Here is a 23,206-nt window from a genome sequence, read left to right as displayed (position 1 = left end):
TTGCAGACCAGCCTGACCAAGTTCTCCGACAGCCTCCAAGAGATGGTCGATTATCACACCGTAAGTTTGGGGGACTGGCCTGACTGCATCTGGGGCTGCTGCTTTCTTCCTTTAGACGTCTGGGTCGCTCCTTTCGATGCTACGGATTTTGTTTTTCAGAAGCTGAGTCAGCGGAGCTGGGGGGGGGGGGGGGGAGGAAAGAATGCATGTGGCTCAGTTTTCCGGGGCTTCCTGGAGGGTTGGCCTGGCAGGCTCCCTGTGGCCTGGGGCGTGTCTCTGGGAAGTCAGAGCTGTGACTCCCTCCCTCGGGATCAGCTTCATGGGAATCTGCAGGCAGAGTTTATAGGTTGCTCCCCCTCTCCCTTTTTTCCTTTTAGTTTCCAGACTTCTTAATGTGGGGGCTGTGCCAGGGGTTGAGTCTTCCCTGTTGCATCTCAGCTGGCTTTGAGCCTCTTTTCTGTCTGTGTGGCAGATGGTGTTGAGCACAGGAAAAGGAGGAAGTGCCGGCTTGGAGAGGGAGGGGGGGGTCAGCACACGCCAGAACAAGATGCGCAGAGGGAAGGAGGAGGAAAGATAAGCCGGGTGAGAGGAAGAGGCCCAGCTGGGAGGCCTTGAGCAGATCAGTGCCTGGCAGTGCAAGCAGAACAGGGGAAGGAGCTTAGAAAGGCAGCTGATAAACATCAGAAGCTGCTGTGTGCAGAATCTGGCTGCTCCGCTTTGTGTCCTCTGACGGGCAGTGGCTTTCCAGGGACTGGGCTGGGTGGAGATGCCGGCTGGGCTGGGCTGGGTGGCCCTCCAGCCTTGTGCTGCCTCCCACGGAGCCCCTGCTGTGCCTTGAGGAGGAGGGAGCTGCAGAGCTGGGCGGTGACCTCAGCAGGGGCCTCCAGATTCCCCAAAGGAGTGGCTCATCCCTCAGGCACCCAAATCTTGCCTTCTGCAGGGGAAGGGGGCTGTGGCTTAGTGGCAGAGCATCTGCTGGAGGACCAGGCAGGAGGTGCTGAGAAAGACCTTGCTCTGCGTGAGACCCTCGAGGGCCACTGCCAGTCAGAGCAGGCAATGCCGCCCACCCTCGATGGGCCTGACTCAGTAGAGGGTGGCTTCATGTGTGTTCAGCAGGAATGAGATCCTGCAGGAAGGAGCCTGTGGAGAGCCACTTTGCACGCCTTCTGCAACCCTCAAACGTTCCTTCCGGGGCTGGTCCCAGGCTGTTCCCCGGCTTCTGAGCCAGGGCCTGTCTTAGGAATCCAGACTGTCCTGTAGACTCTTGCTCGGTTGAGGCTCCTTATGGGGGGCAGAACGGCATGTTGCCCCTCTTAAATAGAAATGCTTAAGTTGTAAGTAAAGCCGCCGGCTGCCGAAAGGGCAGGATCCACCTAGCGAGCAGCGAGCGCCTGCTGCTGAACAAAGACATACGGAAAAGAGTGATACGCACAGTCTGGAAGTGGCCCCAGGACATTGGCTGAGAGAGGTCAAGGAGCTGCCAGCGTTGTCCCCACCCCAAAGATGCTGTCCTGGGATCTCCGTCACAGAGAGAGGCAGGGGCTAGGAGGCCAGAGGAGGGTCTATCTGGGAGGCCCAGGCTCAAATCCCTGCTTTGCCGTGGGGGCTGGCTGGGGGCAGAAGGGGAAGCATGTAGGCCTTTGTGGAGGACGGTCTCTGGGGAGATGGGCAGGGTTGGAGGACATCAGAAGAGCCCTGCTGGGTCAGGGCAGCATCCCTGTCTTCTCACACGGGGCCAACCAGCTCCTCTGGAGTATCAAATAAGCAGGGCAGAGAGGCCAAGGCCTCCTGGCTCTGGGGTTCTGAGGTTGACGACCTCTGGATGGGGAGGTTCTCCTTGGTCACCCGGGCTAGGAGCCACTGGTGGGCCTAATAGAATCCTAGAGTTGGAAGGGACCTCCAGGGTCATCTAGTCCAACCCCCTGCACAATGCAGGAAACCCACAAACGCCTACCCCATGCATCTAGGGAGCCAGTTGGGTGTGGTGGTTCAGTGCACAGACTCTTATCATTCCCTGCTCCTTCACATGCACCTGCTGATGTGACCTTGGGTCAGCCACAAGTTCTCTCAGAGCTCTCTCAGCGGCACCTCTCTCCCTGGGTGTCTGTTGTGGGGAGGGGGAGATTGTATGCCGCTCTGAGACTCCTTTGACTGGTCAAGTCCTTAGAGTTTTTCATGCTGCACTTGTGGAATCTCTTAAATGCTTTGTAAAGACAAGGTTTACTCACTCAAAAAGAGAAAATATTTCATGGGAGATCTTTTTCCTCCAGTGCTACCTCACATTGCCCAGTTTTTTCCCCAGTCCTCAGATTTTTTCTCATGCTATACATTTATAGTGTGAAAAAACTTGCTTCAAGAAGAATTTTACACTAAAAGAGAAAATAGGTTTTTTCAGCGTTTCCTCAGATGTTCCAAGTTCCCCGGGGGGGTGGATGGGGAGGAAAGAAAGGAGGAGAACATCCCCCAGTTGTCCCATTTCCCCCCTCCCAACCCCGCCTATCTCTGGGGGTGGGGGAGGAGTCAGTGTGTCCTCCCTGGGTGGCTCCATCCTTCCAAGACTGGCCTTGTGCCGGATGGGTTGTCCTTGTCCGAAAACTCGGCAGCTTCCCTGTTTTGGAGGATGGGGGGAAGGTGCTTCTCTTCCACCCTGTCCCCCCCCCCCCCCCCCGTTGGGTGTAGGTTTCCCAGGGCTGGAAAGCAGGGAGGGCCTGTGAGCCCCTACCTACATGAACAGCTCTCCGGAGCCAACCTCTCATGAGCCTTGTGTGGAATGTGGCATATTTGTTTGTCATGTTTATGTCATTTTAGAGTAGAAACACCTCCGTTTTCTGCAAGCAAAAGTTACAAAGATTGCCAATGCATGAGGGGGAGAGAGCTTCAAACTCTGGCATCTTCTGCTTCCTGAGCTCATATTTCTGAGTGCAATTTGAGAGTAGACAACTTGTTTTGTGACAGACCTCAGGGAGTGTGTTGTTTGGACGGCTGCAGCACGATGCCATCACAACCTGACTCATGGCGTATTTTGATAGCAAATTTCATAGCATTGAAAACATTAAACATGAGCGCCTTATCATTATGCCATATGAATTGCACACAGAATTAGGACACTGAAACAAAAATTAATCTTGAAAATATCTTGTGCGTATGGGATACATGGGAATGATCATTTTCTTATGCTGTGGATTGCCTTATATCAAAATCTTAGTGCAACACATGTTGAGTCAGGAACATTTGGCATTTCACACTCTAGGGGAAAACGTTTCTTTGTTTTTTCCCAGTGCTCCCCATAATTTCCAGATCCTTGAGCAGAAAAACAGTCACTTCTGAGTGTTTCCAGCCCCCCCCCCCCCATCTCTGGGGGATGTTGAGGTGCCCACTGGTTCTCACATGCTCCGTTGGGAGGATTTGAAATAGCACCCTCTGTGTGCACCACCGCGGCTTCCTGGGAGATGGAAATGAGGGGCCTGCTCAGAGAAGGATCTGCAGTGCGGGTGGGTGAGGTTCCCCCCTGCAGAAGTGCTTGTGAAGCAGGACTTGGACCACAGCTGGGCAGTGGATGTGTTGGAATTCTGGCTCTGTTTGGTGATGCAGTGCGGGGTGAGAGGTTACTGGCATGGGGAGGGCATCCCCTATCCATGCTGGGCCACCTTTGGCAGTGGATGTTGCCGGGAAGATGGACGGAAGCTGGAGTGGGGCTTCTGGCCCTGTGCTGGGTGGAGCTGTGTTGCTCCTGGAAGATCAGCTGGCCAGCTTGGGGTGGTGGCAGCAGCTTTGGCATTGCCGGTGGGTGTTCCGTGGCCACTTGGAGCACCTCTCAGGTGGGCTTTTATCGTCTGGTGCTGCTTCCTCCTGCCCTCCCTCTGGAGAGCTCAGGGGGCCCTGATCCGTTCTTCCCTCCTAGGCCTTGTCTGCACTCACAACAGCCCTTGCCCCTCTCCCGGCAAGAAGGTGATGTTCAGCCTTGGCCTGTGGAGCTGCCGTGCTGATGAACCCGGTGCGTTCTGCACTCACAGGGCTCCCGGGCACATTCCCGAGGGGCTGGGTTGCACGGGGCAGACAAGATGGGTGTTGCTCATCACCCGCCGAAGGGGAGAAGTGGCGGAATGCGGCCCCCGCCCTCCCCACAGCGGCTGTGCTGTCGGAGCCAGCTTGCCCAGGCACACTGAGGGTCTTTTGGGCTGCTGTGCTGCTGCTCCCTCTCGCTGCTTCCAGTGACTTTTCACTGGTACTGTGATGCTCACTCTAGTTATTTTTATAGCACATTTTCGTGCTGTTTTGATCTTACTGTAGCCCACCTGGAGCAGGTGGCCAAAAAGTCTTTTAAATTGCCTGAATTCCCTGGCGCTCTTCTGACTGGGCCCAGAGGGCGGGCAGAGGGGCTTCTCTCCTTGTTTGAGCACTGCGTGGGAGGGGGGTGGGCTTGCTTGAGGCTACCGTGACCACTCTTCCTGGTGAAGCGATGCCCGCCCTGTCAGAGGCAGAAGAGGCAGGACTCTTCTGTGTGCCTCCTTGAGGGGTGGGTAGCTCTTTGTCCTGGCGGCACAGTGCAGCGGGGAGGGGGGCTGGGAGAGTTTAAAGGCCAGCTCTTTTTGTGATGTGCTGTGCTATGTTCAGTACAGTTTCTCTCCTTTCTTGGAGCTTTGCTTCAGCAAGTGTTTTTCACATTTCAGATCCTGTTTGACCAAACGCAGAGATCAATTAAAACACAGCTTCAGACGTTTGTTAAAGAGTAAGTTCACTTTAATTTCTTTATTTATTTTGCAGAAATTTGTGCTGGATGAAATGTAAACCCTCTTAGGGTTAGGAAAGGCACAAACAGTTAGGAAAGGCACAAACAGGCATAAGAAAAGGCCTGCGTGGTTAACAAACAAAGTAATGGAAGCTGTAAAAGGTAAAAAGGACTCCTTTAAGAGGTGGAAAACCAGTCCAAATGAGATTAGTAAAAGAGAACACAGCCTGTGGCAAATCAAATGCAAGACTGTGATCAGGCAGGCAAAAAGGGACTATGAGGAGCATATTGCAAAAAACATAAAGACCAACAATAAAAATGTCTTCAAATATATTAGAAGTACGAAACCAGCCAGGGAGGCAGTGGGGCCCTTGGATGACCATGGGGTAAAAGGATTACTGAAGGAGGATAGGGAAATGGCTGAGAAGCTGAATGAATTTTTTGCCTCCGTCTTCACTGTGGAAGACGAGAACTTTTTGCCCGCCCCAGAACCACTAATTTTGGAAGGGGTGTTGAAAGACCTGAGTCAGATTGAGGTGACAAAAGAGGAGGTCCTACAATTGATAGACAAATTAAAAACTAATAAGTCATCGGGTCCGGATGGCATACATCCAAGAGTTCTGAAAGAACTCAAAGTTGAACTTGTGGATCTTCTAACAAAAATCTGTAATCTTTCATTGAAATCTGCCTCCGTTCCTGAGGACTGGAAGGTAGCAAATGTCACCCCCATCTTTAAAAAGGGTTCCAGAGGAGATCCGGGAAATTACAGGCCAGTCAGTCTGACTTCAATACCGGGAAAGTCGGTAGAAACCATTATCAAGGACAGAATGAGTAGGCACATTGATGAACACGGGTTATTGAGGAAGACTCAGCATGGGTTCTGCAAGGGAAGATCTTGCCTCACATTTCTTTGAGGGGGTGAACAAACATGTGGACAAAGGAGACCCAATAGATGTTGTTTACCTTGACTTCCAGAAAGCTTTTGATAAAGTTCCTCATCAAAGGCTCCTTAGAAAGCTTGAGAGTCATGGAGTAAAAGGACAGGTCCTTTTGTGGATCAAAAACTGGCTGAGTAATAGGAAGCAGAGAGTGAGTATAAATGGGCAGTCTTCGCGGTGGAAGACGGTAAGCAGTGGGGTGCCGCAGGGCTTGGTACTGGGTCCCATGCTCTTTAACTTGTTCATAAATGATTTAGAGTTGGGAGTGAGCAGTGAAGTGGCCAAGTTTGCGGATGACACTAAATTGTTCAGGGTGGTGAGAACCAGAGAGGATTGTGAGGAACTCCAAAGGGATCTGTTGAGGCTGGGTGAGTGGGCGTCAACGTGGCAGATGCGGTTCAATGTGGCCAAGTGCAAAGTAATGCACATTGGGGCCAAGAATCCCAGCTACAAATACAAGTTGTTGGGGTGTGAACTGGCAGAGATTGACCAAGAGAGAGATCTTGGGGTCATGGTAGATAACTCACTGAAAATGTCAAGACAGTGTGCGTTTGCAATAAAAAAGGCCAACGCCATGCTGGGAATTATTAGGAAGGAAATCGAAAACAAATCAGCCAGTATCTTAATGCCCCTGTATAAATCGATGGTGCGGTCTCATTTGGAGTACTGTGTGCAGTTCTGGTCGCCGCACCTCAAAAAGGATATTATAGCATTGGAGAAAGTCCAGAAAAGGGCAACTAGAATGATTAAAGGGCTGGAGCACTTTCCCTATGAAGAAAGGTTGAAACGCTTGGGGCTCTTTAGCTTGGAGAAACGTCGACTGCAGGGTGACATGATAGAGGTTTACAAGATAATGCATGGAATGGAGAAAGTAGAGAAAGAAGTACTTTTCTCCCTTTCTCATAATACAAGAACTCATGGGCATTCGATGAAATTGCTGAGCAGTCAGGTTAAAACGGATAAAAGGAAGTACTTCTTCACCCAAAGGGTGATTAACATGTGGAATTCACTGCCACAGGAGGTGGTGGCGGCCACAAGTATAGCCACCTTCAAGAGGGGTTTAGATAAAAATATGGAGCACAGGTCCATCAGTGGCTATTAGCCACAGTGTGTGTGTATATATAAAAAATTTTGCCACTGTGACACACAGTGTTGGACTGGATGGGCCGTTGGCCTGATCCAACATGGCTTCTCTTATGTTCTTAAAAATTAGGGGTGATGTTTGTCACTTTCTAATCCTCTGGCAGGGAGAGCAGTTTTTAGCAACAAGTTTTACAAATAGCAGAGCAGTGGTTTTATATTTGTGTTTCTTAAGCAGCCTTGGGCACATGCTGTCTGGAGATTCACCTGTTTTTTGTTTGCCCAGTAGCCTTTGAACTTCTGGTCACTGCAATTTTAGTGGCATCTTCAGACATGCTTCCCTAAAGCAGTGGGCCAGGTATGGATACGAGCCCACATTTTCTGCAGTAAAAAATGACACAGACTGCGATCACACACACACACACACACAATAATGCACTTTCAGGGCACTTTCCAACTGGAATTTACTGAATGAACTGGTAAAATCTAGTTGGAAAGTGAAATGAAATTGAATTGAAAGTGCATTATTTAGTGTGTGGTCACAGCCAAAGATTCATTACTGTTGCTTTGCCGTTACTGTAGTTGTTTGTGGTTGTCTCTCCTGTTTGTAAAAACAAAAACCTTCCACCTCTGAAGGGAAGACTTTCATAGCTTGTTTAACTGGGTAGCCCTAGAAGTAGCCTTTTCCAACTTGGTGGAACCTTACATATGAACAGAAGAGGAGCCTTGCTGAGGCAGAGCCGGGTGCATCTCACTCAGCAGCCTGGCTCTGGGCTTGCTCTGGTGGGCCAGCAACAGATCTGAAGAGGCCGATACTAGTCCCCGTGGGTAGCAGCCACCGATGGACCTCTCCTTCTTGAATCTGTCTAATCCCCTTTTAAAGCCATCTGCACCTGTGCCCATCACTACATCCTCTGATCGCAAATTTCACATTTTAATCCTTTGTTGTGCAAAGTCAGATTTTCTTTGTCAGTCCAGAATCGACTGTCTGTCAACATCACCGGATGACATGCGGTTCCCCATGAACCCAGCTTGTGGAGATACTCCTGGAGCTCTTCACTGTCAGCTTGGGTTTTCACTCTCCTGAAGAGTGTTGTGTCATCTGGAGGCTTGGTCATTACGCTGCTCACTCCCGATTCTGTGGCACTAATGAACAGATTAGTAGCCCTGATACTGACCCATGTGGGACCCCACTGCTTACTTCCCTCTGTTGAGAATACTGTCTGTTTATTCCTATTCTCTCTTCCTGTTGTTTAGCCAATTTTTAATCGTAAGAGACCCCATCCTCTCACCCCATGACTGCGAAGCTTATTGGGGAGTCTTTGGTGAGGCATCTTGTCATTTGAATGTCCAAGAGTATAATGTCTTCTGGGTCACCATTGGCTGCATACTTGTGCACTTTCTCAAAGCATTCCGAAAGGCTGGTGAGGAAGAACTTCCCTTTGCAGAAGAGATGCTGGTTTCCCCTCAGCAGGCTCTGCTCATCATCCCTGTAGCTTCTGAGAATTTGCCTGGGATGACAGACGTTTGGTAATTGGCCTGAAATTTCTTCTGGACACAGCAGTTTAACCAGATTTTCTTCTTCCCCGTCCTCTGTACAGTGGCTGATTTTAGTGACAAGTTACATGTATTAGTTAGTGAGGTTCAAGTCTAGTAGGACCTTACAGACAGCCAAGATTTTTGGAGTGGAAACTTTGAGAGTCAAAGACACTGGTCACTAAGATCAGCCATTTCCTGTTTAAGTTCCATAAGAACTCTTGGGTGTCTGCCGTCATCACCCACAGACTTGCTGGGTGTTAGTTTCCTCAGTAGGTCTAGAACTTCGTCTCTCGTGACCTCTGCTTGAGTTAGTGCTTCAGACTCCCTCCTTGAAAGCGGTGGCCATGGTGTGAGTCTGTGCTGTGCATGTCCCACAGTGAGCTCAGGAGCCAAAAATGTGCTGAGCGTCTCTGCCAGCTCCCCATCTTCCTTTAGCAGCTCCTTTATTCCATTGTCATCCAAAAGACCCAGTGCTTCTCTGGCTGGTTTCCTCCTTTGGATACATTTCAAGAAATGCTTCTTGTTTGTCTTGGTGTTTTTAAAAATTGGCTCCTCAGATTCCCTCTTTGCAGTCCTCGTTATTAATTTATGCACCTTTTTGCCAGAGCCTACACTCCCTTCCATTTACTTCATTGGGGAGACCTTTCCGTTTGTAAAAACAAAAAGCCTTTTTGCTTTTTATGGCTTTCTTGGCACAGGCTGTTAAGAATGGAGGCCTTCTTTTAGACTTGGCATTACCTTTTGTGATCTGGGGACTGTGTTCTATCTGGGCTTCCATTAGAGTGGTTTCAGATAGCTGCCCGCCTTCCTCTAGGGATTCGGCTCTCTTGACTTTCCCCTCCAGGTTCCTTCTAGCTGTTCCCCTTGTTTTTGTAAAGTTCACTCTTTTGGAATCAAATGTTACGGTTTTGGACTTTAGGAGTAACTTTCCATTGATGTGAATGCTGATCTTAATAGCACTGCAGTCTCTGTTCCCAGCTGATGCAACAGCCTCTGTATCTCCCACGGGGTTTTGACCCTCACTCCAAACCAAGCCCAAGATCATCACGCCCCCCTCTTGGCCCTGTGGCCAACTGTTCCAGTTCACAGTCATTTACCATGTCCAGGGATCTCATTTCTTCAGCATGACGTGAGCATGTCTTTAGCCAGTCAATGTGACAGCAATTGAGGTCACCCAGTAGCACAACTTTACCTGCTTTAGTCCCATCTTGAGGCCAGTCTCCAGGATCTGATCAGGTGGGCAGTGGTACACCTCCACCTTTAAGGAACCCTTTGGGCCACGATCTCCAAACACACCACTTCTGCTGGGGATCTGATTCCCCTCTCCTCCTCTGTCTTCTTTGACTCTATACTCTCTTTGATGCCCTGTGCAGCCCTTCCCTCAGCACCTCGCTCCCTGGCCTGCCAGCAGAGCTGATTCTCCGGAATGACCACATCCTCTAGACTTTTCCACAGGCACCTCAGCTTCCCCACCTTGGCTTCCAGCCTGGGCAGAGAGAGGCCTCTGATTTATCTCCCCCTCCAGCAACCCCTGCTTCCCTTGGTTCGTTCTGTCTCCACACAGGGCTCTCCTTTGCCACCCTGCCCTCTTCTTTATATGTTAGATTTCTATTCTGCCCTTTCCTGAAGGCTCCAAACAGTACCACGGAGTGTTCACACCCATCGCCTCTTTGGACTAAGTTGTTCCTCATGAGAAGCTCCCCACCACCACCCTGGTTTAGTTTAACTGCTGCCTTTTCGATATTAATTGCCAGCAGCCTGGTTTGCTTTCGATTCAGGTGAAGCCCATCTCTGTTGTGCAGGCTTGACTTGTCCCAGAAAGTTCCCCACAAATCTCAACCCTTCTTCCTCCAGCCTCACTTCCTCTTCCATCCATTGGGACCCCTGATTTGTGCCTGTCCAGCTGGCCCTGTGCATGGAACCGGCAGCCCTTCTCAGAAGGCTTTTCCCTTTGAAGCTGTGGCCTTTAGCTTTCTGCCTAGGAACTGGCATTTCTCCTCTAGGACCACATGGCTACGTTTCCACGGGCCATTAATTTCATCATTGCCAGTTAAAACATTCTTACTCTGCATGATCTGCCTCTCACACTGAGTCTGGAGTCCTGTTCATGGCCCAGTCCAGGTCGCCTGCAGTTTCTCTTCTCCCGGGGCTCCTGGACATCTCTTCCAACTCTGATTCCCCTGACTACATTTTTCTTGGCTGACTGGCTGACTCCATTTTGTCTTTGGGAAGGCTTGCCAAAACGTTCGCCCACTCCTCAGTCCCTTATGGCCTTGGAGAGAGGCTGTGCGGTGTTCTGCTTTCGTTGCATAAGGTTAGTTAGGTTTTTATACTATACTGCTCTTAGTTTTAGAATCTGGTCTTTCGGGGTACATTTTTAAAAATGGTACTTTTGCTTCTCTTGGCTGTTATCTATCTGATTGTGGAAACATGGTTAGGAGACAGAGAATCAGGCCAGTGGGTTGAGCTGGGGGGATGCAGGCTCACGCAAACAAATGTCTCCAGCAGGTCTCAGAATTCCGCTCTCCCAGCTCTGGGCTGGAGTGAAGATGGGGGCCCTTGTGCCCGCCTGCCCACCCTGCTCAGGCGCAAGGGAAGCCCCCAGCTTGTGTCTGTGACTCCTGTAGGAACCACACGAGAGACGAGTGCCCCTTTGCTGCATTTTGCGAGGGCTGCTCTGTGACCAGAGGTGACGCCCCTTTCCTTTGTGTTCCAGAGATATCAGGAAATTTAAAGATGCCAAGAAGCAGTTTGAGAAAGTCAGTGAAGAGAAAGAGAACGCGCTAGCCAAGAATGCGCAGGTCCCAAGAACCAAGCAGCATGAGGTCGAGGAAGCCACTCACATCCTGACTGCCACTCGGAAGTGCTTCCGCCACATCGCCCTCGACTACGTTCTCCAGGTCAGCTGCAGGCCCTTGGAAGCGACCACTTTTCAAGGATGGAGTTTTGTGTTTGTCTGCCAGGGACTCTGTGTGGGGGAGAGCCTCGGATGGGAGGGAGGAAAGGGGGGGCCGTGCTGAGGGCCATTGCCCGCCTGACGGACAGTGGCGCCTCCAGGACCACCCTTGGGGCAGAGCTGGGGAATGGAGATCCAATGGTGCTGAAACGCAGCAAGAACACAGAGGTGGGCCTGAGCGGAGTGTGTGCTAGCTGGGTGGTCCCTGGTGACGAGTCTTATCTCAGCCTTTTCTGTCCTCCCCAACCCCCCCCCCCCACGGGAAGCAGGCAGGAGGAGTTGAGGGATCCAGAGAGATCCAGCTCTGCTTCTGCACCCAACTGCTGGCTTCTTGGGCCAGTGACCATCCCTGTAGCCTTGCTGGGTCGTGAGTCAGGTGCTCTGAAGGGGGGCAGGCACCACAGTTGCTCAGGGGAAACGTTGGCTCTGGTGGCCCGTGGTGGGAGGGGTCAGGGGGGTGGTGGGTTGTGTGGGTGCTCCTGCCCTGCATTGACCTCCATTGTTGAGAAAGCCCCTTCCCAAGGACTTCCCGGAAGCTGGGCAGCCTCCCTTCGACCTCCAGACTTAGAGTCACAGAATCCTAGAGCTGGAAGGGACCTCCAGGGTCGTCTAGTCCAACCCCCTGCACAATAAAGGAAACTCACAAACGCCTCCCCCTAAATTCGCAGGATCTTCATTCCAGGAGGGGCAGGTGGGGGTGGCACGAAGGACTTGGGGGTGGGGGCAGAGCAGGTTCTGGGAAGCCAAAGAAGCCGAGGGAAGCCATTTGAGCAACAAGCAGTGGCGGAATCTCTGCCAAAGGCGATGGACTGGCAAGCGGGGGGGGGGGGGGAGCTGGTCGCTTGATGAGGTTGGGTGGCTGCCTCCACAGACGGTGGCTTTGAGCACCCTGCGGTTGCCGGCTGATGTGATGCCCGGCTGTGTGTCTGTGCTGTCCTGGGAAGGCCTGGGTTTAACCTGAAGCACTCTGTGGCCACAAGGAACCAAACTTTTGCTTTCCCTAGATCAATGTGCTTCAGTCAAAGAGGAGATCAGAGATCCTAAAATCAGTAAGTTTCTTTATGCCCTCCCCCCCCCTCTTTTAATGATGCTACTGAGTTGGAATCCACTCGTAAGTTGGCCCCGGGTGGTGCACTGGAGCTCGGTAGAGACTGGGAGTGGAAGTGGCTCTCCCACTGGGGGGTGTCTCCGCTGTTCCCCTGATAAAGACCACAGACCTGCCAGTGGGGAGCGTGCCTTGCCCACTCTTGACTGGGCTGCCTTGGCCTGCATGAAGCCTCTGGTGTTCATGGCACAGTTGCCCATCTGCTGGTGCAGTTCCTACATCATCTGGACTGGGCTTGCTGTTGTCCTGGGCCCAGAGGACTGGGGGGGAAGAAGAGGGGCCCACTTGGCTGTGGTGGTTCTTGTGGCACCGTTGGGTCTGCCTGGCGGGTGGTGGCTTTCCTGGCCCCTTTTCAGTTGTGCAGAAAGGACTGTGGCCCCATCTTCCAAGCTCCTAGGCCCGGGAAGAGCGCTTTACTTGCTAGGGCTTGGATCTGCGCCTGAGTTCGGCCATTCTCCCTGCTGAGTGCATTTCCTTGGGCAGGCACACAGCCAGTTTTTTGGAAGGAACTGCAGAGTGCCTGGGGCAGTGCCAGAGACCTCTGTGCTGTGCAGTGGGGAAGCCCCCGCAGGACAAAGGTGTGCTAACATAGTGAGATCCTGTGCAGACTCCCCTGGATCTGGGTGCCTCCAAAATCTGTCCTTCTGTGCATTTAGATGCTGTCCTTCATGTATGCCCACCTGGCCTTCTTCCATCAAGGCTATGACCTTTTTAGCGAGCTCGGACCCTACATGAAAGACCTCGGCGCTCAGGTGAGGGATGCTGCAGGCCTCTGGGGGGGGGGAGGAGGAAGGCCCGGCCGCACACGGGATGGGGGAGAGCTAGCAGGCCCTCGGGGGGGCTGGCACGGGTGCACTGCTGGGGCCAGAGTCTGAGAACGTGGTGCTGCGTGGAAAGGCCTGATCTCAGATGAAGCTGCCTGCTACAAAGCCAGACCTGTGGCTCCGTCTCAGCTGGAGAAGGGTCTTTCCAGTGCCTGCCCCTGTGGGAACCTTTCCACGTGAGGGGTCAGCCAGCCTCTGGGATAGCTCTTCCGGATGTCCAGCAAGTGCTCTGCCCCTGGGCCACGGCTGCCTGCCCTCTGCAGAGGTCCCCCCTTGCCTTGTAAGGAGTGTGCAGGGGGGGAAACTGAGCAGGGCCCCTCCCTCCCCTCCTGTCCAGCTGAGCCACGTGGTGTGGCCCAAGGCCTGGGTGCTGCTCTGGCTGGTCCCCTCGCCTGCCTCTGCTGTGGAAGAGCCCTGTGGCTCAGGGCTGGGAGGGAGGGAGGGAGGAGGGGAGGGCTGGCCGGCCGGCCGGCCGGCTGCTGCAGGAGCTGCTGGGGCATGAGTCATCCTTTTTCTCCAGCGCGATGCACCAGCCACATGTCGCTAGCACCACTGCTGTTCTTGGAAGCTGCCGGCTGCTTGGAGGGGAGGCAGGGAGGTGGGCAGGCCTCTTGACCAGGGAAGCTCCTTGGCGGGAGAGCAGTGAAGGGCAGTTGGGGGGCAGGTACATCTGTGGGGGTGGGGACAGGGGCAGCCTGCATGAGCCCCCTGGTGGCTCCCGTCAGTTCTTTTCCCTCTTCCTTGCTGCAGCTGGACCGACTGGCCACGGATGCTGCGAAGGAGAAGAGGGAGATGGAGCACAAGCACTCCACCATTCAGCAAAAGGTACTCGCTGCTGGCCTCAGCTGGCTCGGACCACCCCAGACCCAGCCGCAGGGAGGAGAGGAGGCTGCCTGCCTGCCCTCCTTGAGAGGCCCAGGGCTCTCTGCCCCTTCACACACAACAGCCCCTCTGCCCTGGTGGTGGGGCTGCAGAAAGCAGGAGGAGGAAAGGGGCGGGCATGAACCGTCTTGGATTTCTAGAGGGGGCCCTGTGGATGCCTCCACGCTCTTCTGCCAGACGAGGCTGCTGCTCTGGGCGGCGCATCTGCTTGGCAGGCAGAAGGCCTCCAGGTCTGTCCTGCGCCTCTCTTGCCCTGAGTCCTCCATTCTCTGCCTGACCCTGGAGAGCAGCTGCTGCCGGTCAGAGGAGGGGAGGGCTAGATTGGCCCAGCCCCAGTCACCCCTGCTTTCTTTCCACACTGCCTTTCCTGGAGCTCAGGGTTGTCCCAGGCCGGTGTGTTTAGAGGGAGCAGCTGTCCTGAAAGGTGTTGAGCTGGGCAGCGTCTCTGAGCTCTCTCAGGCTGCAGGGCGAGAGGAAGCCGGTGCTGGAGCAGACGAAGAACTGCCCCTCAGGCCTCGCTTGCCCATGTCTGGCTCGCAGCAGTGTCTGGTGTGCCTGCTGCCCCTTGGCCTGTTCCAAGCCAGGCTTCCTGGTGCACCTTGGGAGGGCAGAGAAGAGGAGGTGGGGCCTCTCTCTTGCCCTGCAGCACCAGGGATCTCTGCTTGAGAGAGGCCAGTCCCCTGTGCTGGCAGCTCCCCCGCCCTCGTGGCCTTCCCTCCAAGGGGCATTTCCTTCCATTCAGCTGGAGGGGGGGACAGCCGCTTGGGGTTCCCGAGGGAGGGGTCAGTCTCGGCCCCTGGGAGTTGCATTTTGCTCACTCTGGGGCATTGGAGGATTCCAGCTGGGTCAGGGCTTGGATCCATGAAGTTCCCCCGGCTGCCTCTCCAGTCCAGCCCATCGGGGCTCACTACCCCCCCTACCCCCCCCCCGGGCTGAGGGCCAGAGGGCTTGGGGGTGGGAGCTGCACATCTGAAGCTGCCTTCTTGGCCTGGCGAGGGCAGGCTGTCCTGCTCTGACTGGCAGCTCTTCTTCCACATCTCCCACGACCTGCCTGGTGCCCCTCTGCGGGGGGCCTCCAAGTGTGTGTGTGAGGTGGGGGGAGGGGAGGGGCTCCTCAGGCAGCTGGTCCCGGCCTGCCTCCTCCAGGTCAGTCGTGGGGCTCTCTGGGCAAGTGGGGGTCTATGCCCTTGGAGCCCCTTCCCAGGGGGCTTCCCCCCATCGAGTCCCAGGGTGGGAGGGCAGGAACACGTGGCCAGCTAGCCTCTGCGCTCAGAGGGGCTTTTGGGGGGGGGGGAATCCCTTCCCCTGAGGGCCTCTGTGTTAGGGTGGTGCCTTGTGGAGGGGCAGTTCCAGTGGCTTGGGAGCCCCAGTTGGACTCCTGCCTGGTCCCATATCGCATGCCCAGCCCCCCTCTTGTGAGGGTGAGCAGGATGGGGATTGCAGAGGGCCTCGGCCCAGGAAGTCTCCCCCCGCCCCCTCTCCAGGACTCTGCTTCTCTGCTGCTAGGATTTCTCCAGCGATGAGACCAAGTTGGAATACAATGTGGATGCAGCCAACGGCATTGTTATGGAGGGGTACCTTTTCAAGCGAGCCAGCAACGCCTTCAAGACCTGGAACAGGTAACAAGCCCTCCTCTTTCCTGCCACGCCTGGGCTGTGCCCCCTCCTGCCCTGGCTGTGTCTGGGGGCCCAGAGCCAGTCGCCGGTCAGGCCGGGAGTCTGGAGGACGCGGCACAGGTTCTGGGAAGACTCCTCTCCTGGGGCAGAGCCCCCTTTATCCTAGCCAGGTCAGCGACTGCTTGCGGCTGACCATTGGAGTGGAGGGCATAGTTGGCTAGATGAGGTCATGAGGGTCTGATGGGGGAGGGGGGAGTCTCAGAGGCCGGGCCTCCTTTGCAGTCCATCTCCGACAGCTGCCCCTTCAGGCCGTCAGCTCTGGTGGTCTCAGCCTCCGGCTGGGTTGGGCATCTCTGCCCACTCTGGTTTGCTGTCTCAGGCGGGAAGGGGTAGGAGATGGCGTTCCACAGCATGCCAGTTCTGGCAGTCCAGCACCTCAGCCACAGGGACACATGGGAAGGAAAGTGCCAAGGGGGCCTGCGCTTTGTCCAGTGTGTCCCTCTTGGAGGGAAGGGCAGCTGGTGTGGGCATGCTCAGGGCCAGCTGTGGTGTCGTGCTTAAGAGCAGCGTTTGTGTCTCCACTCCTCCTCATAAAAGCCAACTGGGCAACCTAGGTTCAGTCACAGAGCTCTCTCAGCCCCACTCACCTCACAGGGTGTCTGTTGTGGGGAGAGGAAGCGAAGGAGATTGGAAGCTGCTCCCAGACTCCTTTGGGTAGCAAAGGTTGGGGTTTAAAAAGCAGCTCTTCTCTGTTGGCTTTCCCCGTCATTCTGACTGTGTGTGCGTGTGTGTGTGTGTGGGGGGGTGGTCTGACCTGTTGCGGATCAACATGGCTGCCCCCAGTGGTGCTCCTGTTGGGCCCTGCAGAAAGCCTGCCCGGCTCTAGGGATGGGGAAGTGAGAGATGCAGGCTTCCACGGACCAGCCTCCCCTGGTTTCCCGGCTCTTGGTCCCCTGCCCTTGAAGACCAACAGAAGGGCCTCAGGGCTGCTTGCATGTGGGTCGGATGACCTCCCACCACTGGGGGGCGCCCAGCGAGCAGGTGGTGCAGCCTGCCTTCCGTGGCCCTTAGAGGTGATGCTGAGTGATGCAGCCGCGGGCCTTGGCACGTTTCACCCACCACGGTGTGCGCGCTCTCTCTCTCTCTGTGAACACCTGTGTGTTGTGCAGAACTGGGGCTGTGCTGGGACCGCACTGCAATTGTGTGCCTCCTGCCGTCAGCAGTGCGCCTGCCTCCTGCAGGTGGGATAACAAGGCTGCCTTTGCTCGGCTGAGCCCGCCCTTCCCTCTTTTGCCTGACTCCCACCGCCCGCCGTGCCCTCACATCCTGCGGCTTCTGTGGTTGTGTCGCTTGGGCTTTCTCTGCCTTCATTTCTTTCCCTCCCCTCTTGTTTAACCCTGCCCCATTTTTTCCACATGACAGGAAAAGGCCCGATCGCACCAGGTACCTGCCAGCTTCTCGTCTCCCCCCCAACCCTGCTCCAGTTCCTTGGCCCAGCATGCAAGCCCTGCATGTTGCCCCCCCTTCCCACTCGGGTGACTTGTGGATAAAAAGAAGCCCCTACTGCCCCCCCCCCCTCCTCTGCCTCCAGACTGGCTGCAACAGGTGTGATGGCTGTAGGGGCACCGGGGGCGGGGGGTGGGAGAGGAAGAGGCGGCCAGCTGCCCTGGCTTCTGGCCCTGGGGATGTGGCTGCGCTGGAGAGTGTGCGTGTGTGTGCGCGTGTGTGCATTTGGGAACTGGCTCAGGGGGTCGGCATCTCTCAAGTGGTCAGAACAATCCTTCGCTTGGTAAAGCTCCAGCCTCCCCGGAGAACCTCGCTTTTTCTCGTGTTTCATGTCTTCCCTTTTCCCCATAGTTAAGTTTGGGAAAGGCCTGCCTGTCTTGCTGGGAGGGGCTCCAGCTCAGTAGAAGAGCCTCTGCTTGGCATGCGGAAGGTCTCCGGTTCAGTCCTGGCAGCAGCATCTCCAGGACGGGGGGGGGGGGGGTCTTCATCAGGTCTCGAGTGAAGGGAGCTTCGACTCTCGAAAGCTCAGGCCCTGAAAATCCAGACTGGGATTGAGCTCTGCTGCTGCAGCCCCCCCCCCCCCGAAACTGTCCCTACAGAAGTGGGTCAGCACCACACGCAGTGGGTAAGCCTGGCTCAGAGGCACACCCTGGGCTTTGACTTAGCAGGCAGCCCCTCTCCCCCTCTCCTCTGCAGCCAGCCTGGAGGAGGGCCTGGCCAAGGGGGTGGCGGGAGCAGCAGGACCCTCTCTCCCTCTAAGGAAGCCCCCAAGGCAAGGGGGGGGGCGGTGGGTGCCAGCTTCCCTCCCTCCGTTCCCCAGCAGATGTTCCTTTTGGGAAGGCCAGCCGATGAGGATGTGGGGGTCTTCAGCCCTGCCCCCTCCCCAGGGAGCCTCACAGGCTCTCGGAGTGCTGCTTCCCCCACCTCCCATTTGCCAGGTAGGGGGGTCACTGTGGTGAGCAGATTTGTGGGCCCCTCCCTCCCTCCCTCCAGGCAGCATTTGATGCTCTGTGTGAGGAGCAGGAAGAGGGTCAAGTCACAGCTGTCCTCAGTGCTTGAGAGGCAAGGGGGTGGGCTGAGGCCGCGCAGCAGCAGCCTGGTTTGGGGCGGGCACCACGGCTGCCCTCTCCTCAGTCCTGGGTCTGGCCCCGCGTCCTCCTGCACCTTTGCCTTGGGTGCCTTGCAGCGTTTGCAGTCGGGTGAAGCGTCTGCTTTAACTTCTTGAGTGCAGCTGCTGCATGAACTGACCCAGCCCAGCGTGGCGGAAGCGGGACCCTCTGCAAAGGGGGCAACAGGCGTGCTGTGTTGATGTTCTTTGCCCAGCGATGGCTGCATCTTGCTCAAAATGGAGGGCGTGAAAAGGCAATGTTGAGTTTTGTGATGCTGCGACGGAACCGGCCCGATTCAACCTTCAGACCCAGTCCCGTCAACTCCCTTTTGGGTTGCCAACTCCTGGAGGGAGCTAATCTTCCCACCACCTGCTCAATGTAGGGGTTCCTGGCCGAGAGGAACGGGACTCCCAATCCCCCTTCTGCCAGTTCTGAGCCCTGGCCTCAAGCAGAGACCCAAGTCCTTCTTTGGGAGACCCCTGGAGGATTGGCACCCTTGCCAACTGTATGCCTTCCCCTTTCCCTGGGCTCCCCTCTTGCAGTAGCGTGCTCTAAGGCGGTTGGGGAAACTGGCACAACCTTTTAAAAAGACAAAACATTTAATTAATATTTACAGCTATATACAGGCATTTTAAAATAGTGAGCAGAAGAAATAAATCAAACTAGGGGAAAACGCTCCTTCTTTCCCTCTTATACCATACTTGCCCTGGCCAGACTCACCAGCTCCACTGGACTCAAACTGCAGGCTTCCTGCCCAAAATCTCCAATATCAAACTCAGTTCCCGCCCAGGAACTGGTTTTCCCCCCTGCAGCCTTCTGGGAGACCAGCTTGAAAGACTTCCTGCCTCTCTAGGAGGCCTCAGAATTGCTGGTTCCAGGCAGGAGGGGGGGAGGAGGAGGAGGAGACTAGGTCCCAGAGCTCCTTTAATAAACTCCCGCCAAAATGGCATTTCTCCACAGATGCTTTCCTTAATTAGCAGTGCAGAGAGTAAATGCGTTGTGCAAGACATGCAGCCCTTGCCCAAACGGTGCCCTTGCCCAAACGGTGCCCCCGCCTCCTTGGGACAGCTTCTAGGGAGGGAGGGAGCGCCTCTTGGCTCTGTTCTTCAGGAAAAGCAGTGGGTTTGCATCCCCCACCCTGGGCCTACTACTAGAGAGAGCCAGTTTGGTGTAGTGGTGAAGTGTGCGGACTCTTATCTGAGAGAACTGGGTTTGATTCCCCCCTCCTCCACTTGCACCTGCTGGCATGGCCTTGGGTCAGCCATAGCCCTGGCAGAGGTTGTCCTTGAAAGGGCAGCTGCTGTGAGAGCTCTCTCAGCCCCACCCATCTCACAGGGTGTCTGTTGTGGGGGAGGAAGGGAAAGGAGATCGTGAGCCACTCTGAGTGGAGGGTGGAATATAAATCCAATGTTGTCGTTGTCTCCTTTCCCCAGGATAGAGCCTGTCCTGGTCCCCCCTTGATAGGCAGCTGCTCTGCTAGGAAGGAAGGAAGGGTGGGCGGGCCTCCTGGGAAATGCTCTCCCCTCCCTCCCCGGGCAACTCCTGCAGTGTGGGCTTCCCAAGAGCCCCCCTGGAATGGCTTCTTCGCAGCCCCACGGAGTGATCTGAACAAGGGGAGGAGGAGTGTCTCTTCCGACTCCCAGCCTCTGGCATTTTGCAGCTGTGAAGCACTTGCTCAGCTCTTGCTTTGTGTGGGGCAGGCCTGCCTTGTGTCCCCCGTTTGGAAGGGCCAGGAGGGAGTTGCCAAGAGCTTTCCTGAGGAGGAGTCCTTGGGGCTCTGGCCTGCCTCTCCCTCAGCTGTCCCGGCTGTCCAGGGGCTCAGATTTTAATCTGTGCTGGAAACTTCCACTGCTGTGCTGATGGATCCAGTAGGGGCTGCAGCCTGCTGAGCAGCAGAGTCTCTGCTCAAGAAACTCTCCCTCCCTCCCGCCCCCCTCCCCTCCCCTCCCCTTCCCTTGTGGCTGTGCTCCTCTCACTGAGGAGGAGGAGAAGAGTGATGGTCTTTGCGAGGAGGAGGAGAAGAGTGATGGTCTTTGCTTCCCTCCCACAGGCGCTGGTTCTCCATACAGAACAACCAGCTGGTCTACCAGAAGAAGTTCAAGGTGAGTCCCGCACCTCCAGAGCTTCCCAGCAGTAAATGCTCTCATCTGCTTTGGGGGGCCACTTCAGTCTCTTGAGGGGGGCCCTGCCTGTGTTGGTTCTGTTGGCTTCTTGCCCTCCCTCCCCCCCCCCAGGCACAGGCAGGTGTGTGTCTGAAGGAGAGCCTGCCTGTGGCTTCTGTGGGCCGCATGTGGGCTGTGGAGCTTGCAGGGCCTTCATGGCTCTTCCTCTTGGGCTCAGGAGCTCCGGCCCTTGATGAACTTGTGGATCTTCTTCGTGGTCTCTGTGCATCACACTGATGGGATATAGGCGCCCGCGCCGATCTCGATCGGTATTCTTGAAAGCTGCGGATTTCCGCGCCCCAGGCCCAGTGCGCATGCGCAGAAGCCCCACCGCGCATGCTCACAGGGACCGGAGCGGACATCCCGCCAGTTCTCTTCTGACCGCCGCTTGGATCAGTCGATCTCTCGCCACGGTCGGTAGAAATCCTTTTTGAAAGTTGCGAGCTATACTTTTTAGATTCTATTGAAACTTTTCTTTGGCTAAGACCACACAACAGTCTTTTTAAAGACTAAAGAGCGTGGGGGTAAGCAGTTTTATCTTCTCAGAATTCGCCTCAGCCCCCCCCCCCCCCGCTCCCTCCCTCACCCTCCCCGCATGGAAAAGCGGTGGGGATTTTTCAAAAGGTGCAAGAACTGTGGAAGCAAAATCGCCCCTCCAGACGGGCACGATCTCTGCCTTTTCTGCCTAGGGGAAACACACATCCCGGAGACGTGCACCCACTGCGCGAAGTTTTCCCGCCAAACGAAGAAAAACCGCGCGGGCCGTCTGGCAGCGGCACTAATGGAGAAGGCACTCTCGTCCAAGAAAATGGCGGCGGAGACACATAAGCCGTCGACATCGGGACAAAGCGGCACCGACAATACCGCCCCCGACGCCGATCGCCCTTCTAAGGTGGGCTCGGCATCTAAGTCCGACTCCTCTACTCCTGTAAAACGGATAAGGGAGGAGAAAGGACTTCAGCCGGAAGCAAAGAAAAAGAAGAAAGCGGACAGACATACATCATCCGCAACCTCGCTTCCGACGTCGCCATCGAAGTCGCTGGCGAAAATACCACCTCTGAAGCTCTTTGCTTCACCACGCCGCCGGTCAAGCCCCCCGGTATTGGCATCGATGTCTACACAAATCGCCATCTCCTCGGACTCCGATCGAGACTTGGACTTGACTCAACAATCGGGAACGGAGGACAGCCCGCCAGACCACACTGTCGAAGACACCGCTCGGACCCGAACACCGACTCGGGACCCATCGGTCAGCCCTGATCGTCGACGAGCCCGGACCCCGAAAAGAGACCGGCCTACCTCACCCAGACGGAGAAGCGTCGGGCGCGATTCTTCCGACAGTCCTCATAGACATCAGCGCAGCCCTCGGGGTCGTCATCGATCCCGAGACTCGGAGGAGAGATCCCACGATAGGGATCGTTCCCCCCTTCACAGACCACCACCACCACCCATGTCATGGGACCAGAGGCAGTGGCAGTATCTGTACGGGTCCTGCGCCATGCCCTCCATGTTCCCGTGGTTCCCTCCTAAACATTTAGACTGGGACCAACAGTCCGAAGCTTCGGTAAGATCGCGGACGTCGTATCGGCCCAAACAAGCATCTGCATCAGCTTCGAAATCTTCGGACGCGACGCCTCCAAAGAGACAAAAAACCCCTCCACGTACGGGGAGCCCGGATCGCCGAAAGACGCCTGACTCACCAAAGGTCCCAGAGACACCCAAACGTTCTCCCGGACGTTCTGAATCAGGAGACGCCTCTCCTGAATCTAACGAAGGTTCCCTTCGGGAAGAACAGGATATCTCCTCCCCGGACGAACCTACCCCATCGAGCAAAGTAGGTGAGGAATTACCCATATCTCCTTCCGAGGATTTAAAATCCTATGGGGACTTAGTTAAGAGGATGGCGATGACCCTATCGCTACCGACGGTCCAACCGACGCCGATAGTTACGGACAATGTATTCGATGTTGTACAGCTAGATACCTCGACGGCTATCGCCCTACCGCTCACGACGGTCATGCTTCATACGACCAAATCCTCATGGGATAGACCAGCCTCAACACCGATAAGCTCCCGAAGACTCGACCACATGTATCGGGTGCAGGAATCCACAGCAGAATTTTTATTCAACCATCCAAAACCGAACTCTGTAGTGGTAGCATCCTCCTCAAAGGCCAGAAAAACGCACGCTACTCCCCCAGATAAAGAAGGGAAGAAACTGGACAACCTAGGTAGAAGATTCTACACTGCAGGTTCGTTAGGCGTGAAGGTGGCAAATTATGGTGCATGTATGGGTCGCTATCAGTATGCCCTATGGGACCAGTTGTCATCCCTCCCGGACCTGTCGGAACAGGCTAAACAGGCAATAAAGAAGATCCAAAAAGAAGGTATCGCTCTTGCCAAACAGCAAATCAATTCTGCCAAGCATGCAGGTGACATAGCAGCAAAAACACTCACCTCAGCGATTACTTTGAGACGTCATTCCTGGCTCAGATCAACAGCACTCCAGCCAGATACTCAATCCTATGTTGAGGACCTCCCTTTTGATGGAAATGGATTGTTCAGCTCCAATACAGATTCTGTATTACAGGAAATGGACAAAAGCATTAGAACGTCACGCAATTTAGGGGTTCCCATCTCGGCTAAGTCCCAAGGCAAACGCAGTTGGAATAAGCCATGGAACAAGAAGCAGTTTCCCAAACAACCAGCTGAACAACAATGGAGGCCCAAGGGCTCCACATCATACTCCAAACCACCTTA

The 23,206-nt window shown here is 55.0% G+C and overlaps 1 protein-coding gene across 1 annotated transcript in view; it reads left to right on the top strand.

Moving 5' to 3' along the window:
* ACAP2 (ArfGAP with coiled-coil, ankyrin repeat and PH domains 2) overlaps positions 1 to 23,206 on the top strand; it is a 58,554-nt gene that overhangs the window by 12,272 nt on the left and 23,076 nt on the right. Inside the window, exons 4-12 of the mRNA XM_060242873.1 lie at positions 7 to 60; positions 4,671 to 4,729; positions 11,003 to 11,186; positions 12,247 to 12,291; positions 13,004 to 13,099; positions 13,922 to 13,996; positions 15,560 to 15,672; positions 17,092 to 17,112; positions 20,335 to 20,386. Coding sequence (XP_060098856.1) covers positions 7 to 60; positions 4,671 to 4,729; positions 11,003 to 11,186; positions 12,247 to 12,291; positions 13,004 to 13,099; positions 13,922 to 13,996; positions 15,560 to 15,672; positions 17,092 to 17,112; positions 20,335 to 20,386 — 699 coding nt within the window. The remainder of the gene's footprint in view (positions 1 to 6; positions 61 to 4,670; positions 4,730 to 11,002; positions 11,187 to 12,246; positions 12,292 to 13,003; positions 13,100 to 13,921; positions 13,997 to 15,559; positions 15,673 to 17,091; positions 17,113 to 20,334; positions 20,387 to 23,206) is intronic.

This window comes from Heteronotia binoei, chromosome 6, assembly GCF_032191835.1.
Source record: "Heteronotia binoei isolate CCM8104 ecotype False Entrance Well chromosome 6, APGP_CSIRO_Hbin_v1, whole genome shotgun sequence".
Classification (NCBI taxonomy): Eukaryota; Metazoa; Chordata; class Lepidosauria; order Squamata; family Gekkonidae; genus Heteronotia; species Heteronotia binoei.
Note: the sequence above shows the minus strand (reverse complement) of the source record. Positions and strands in the feature narration are given on the sequence as shown.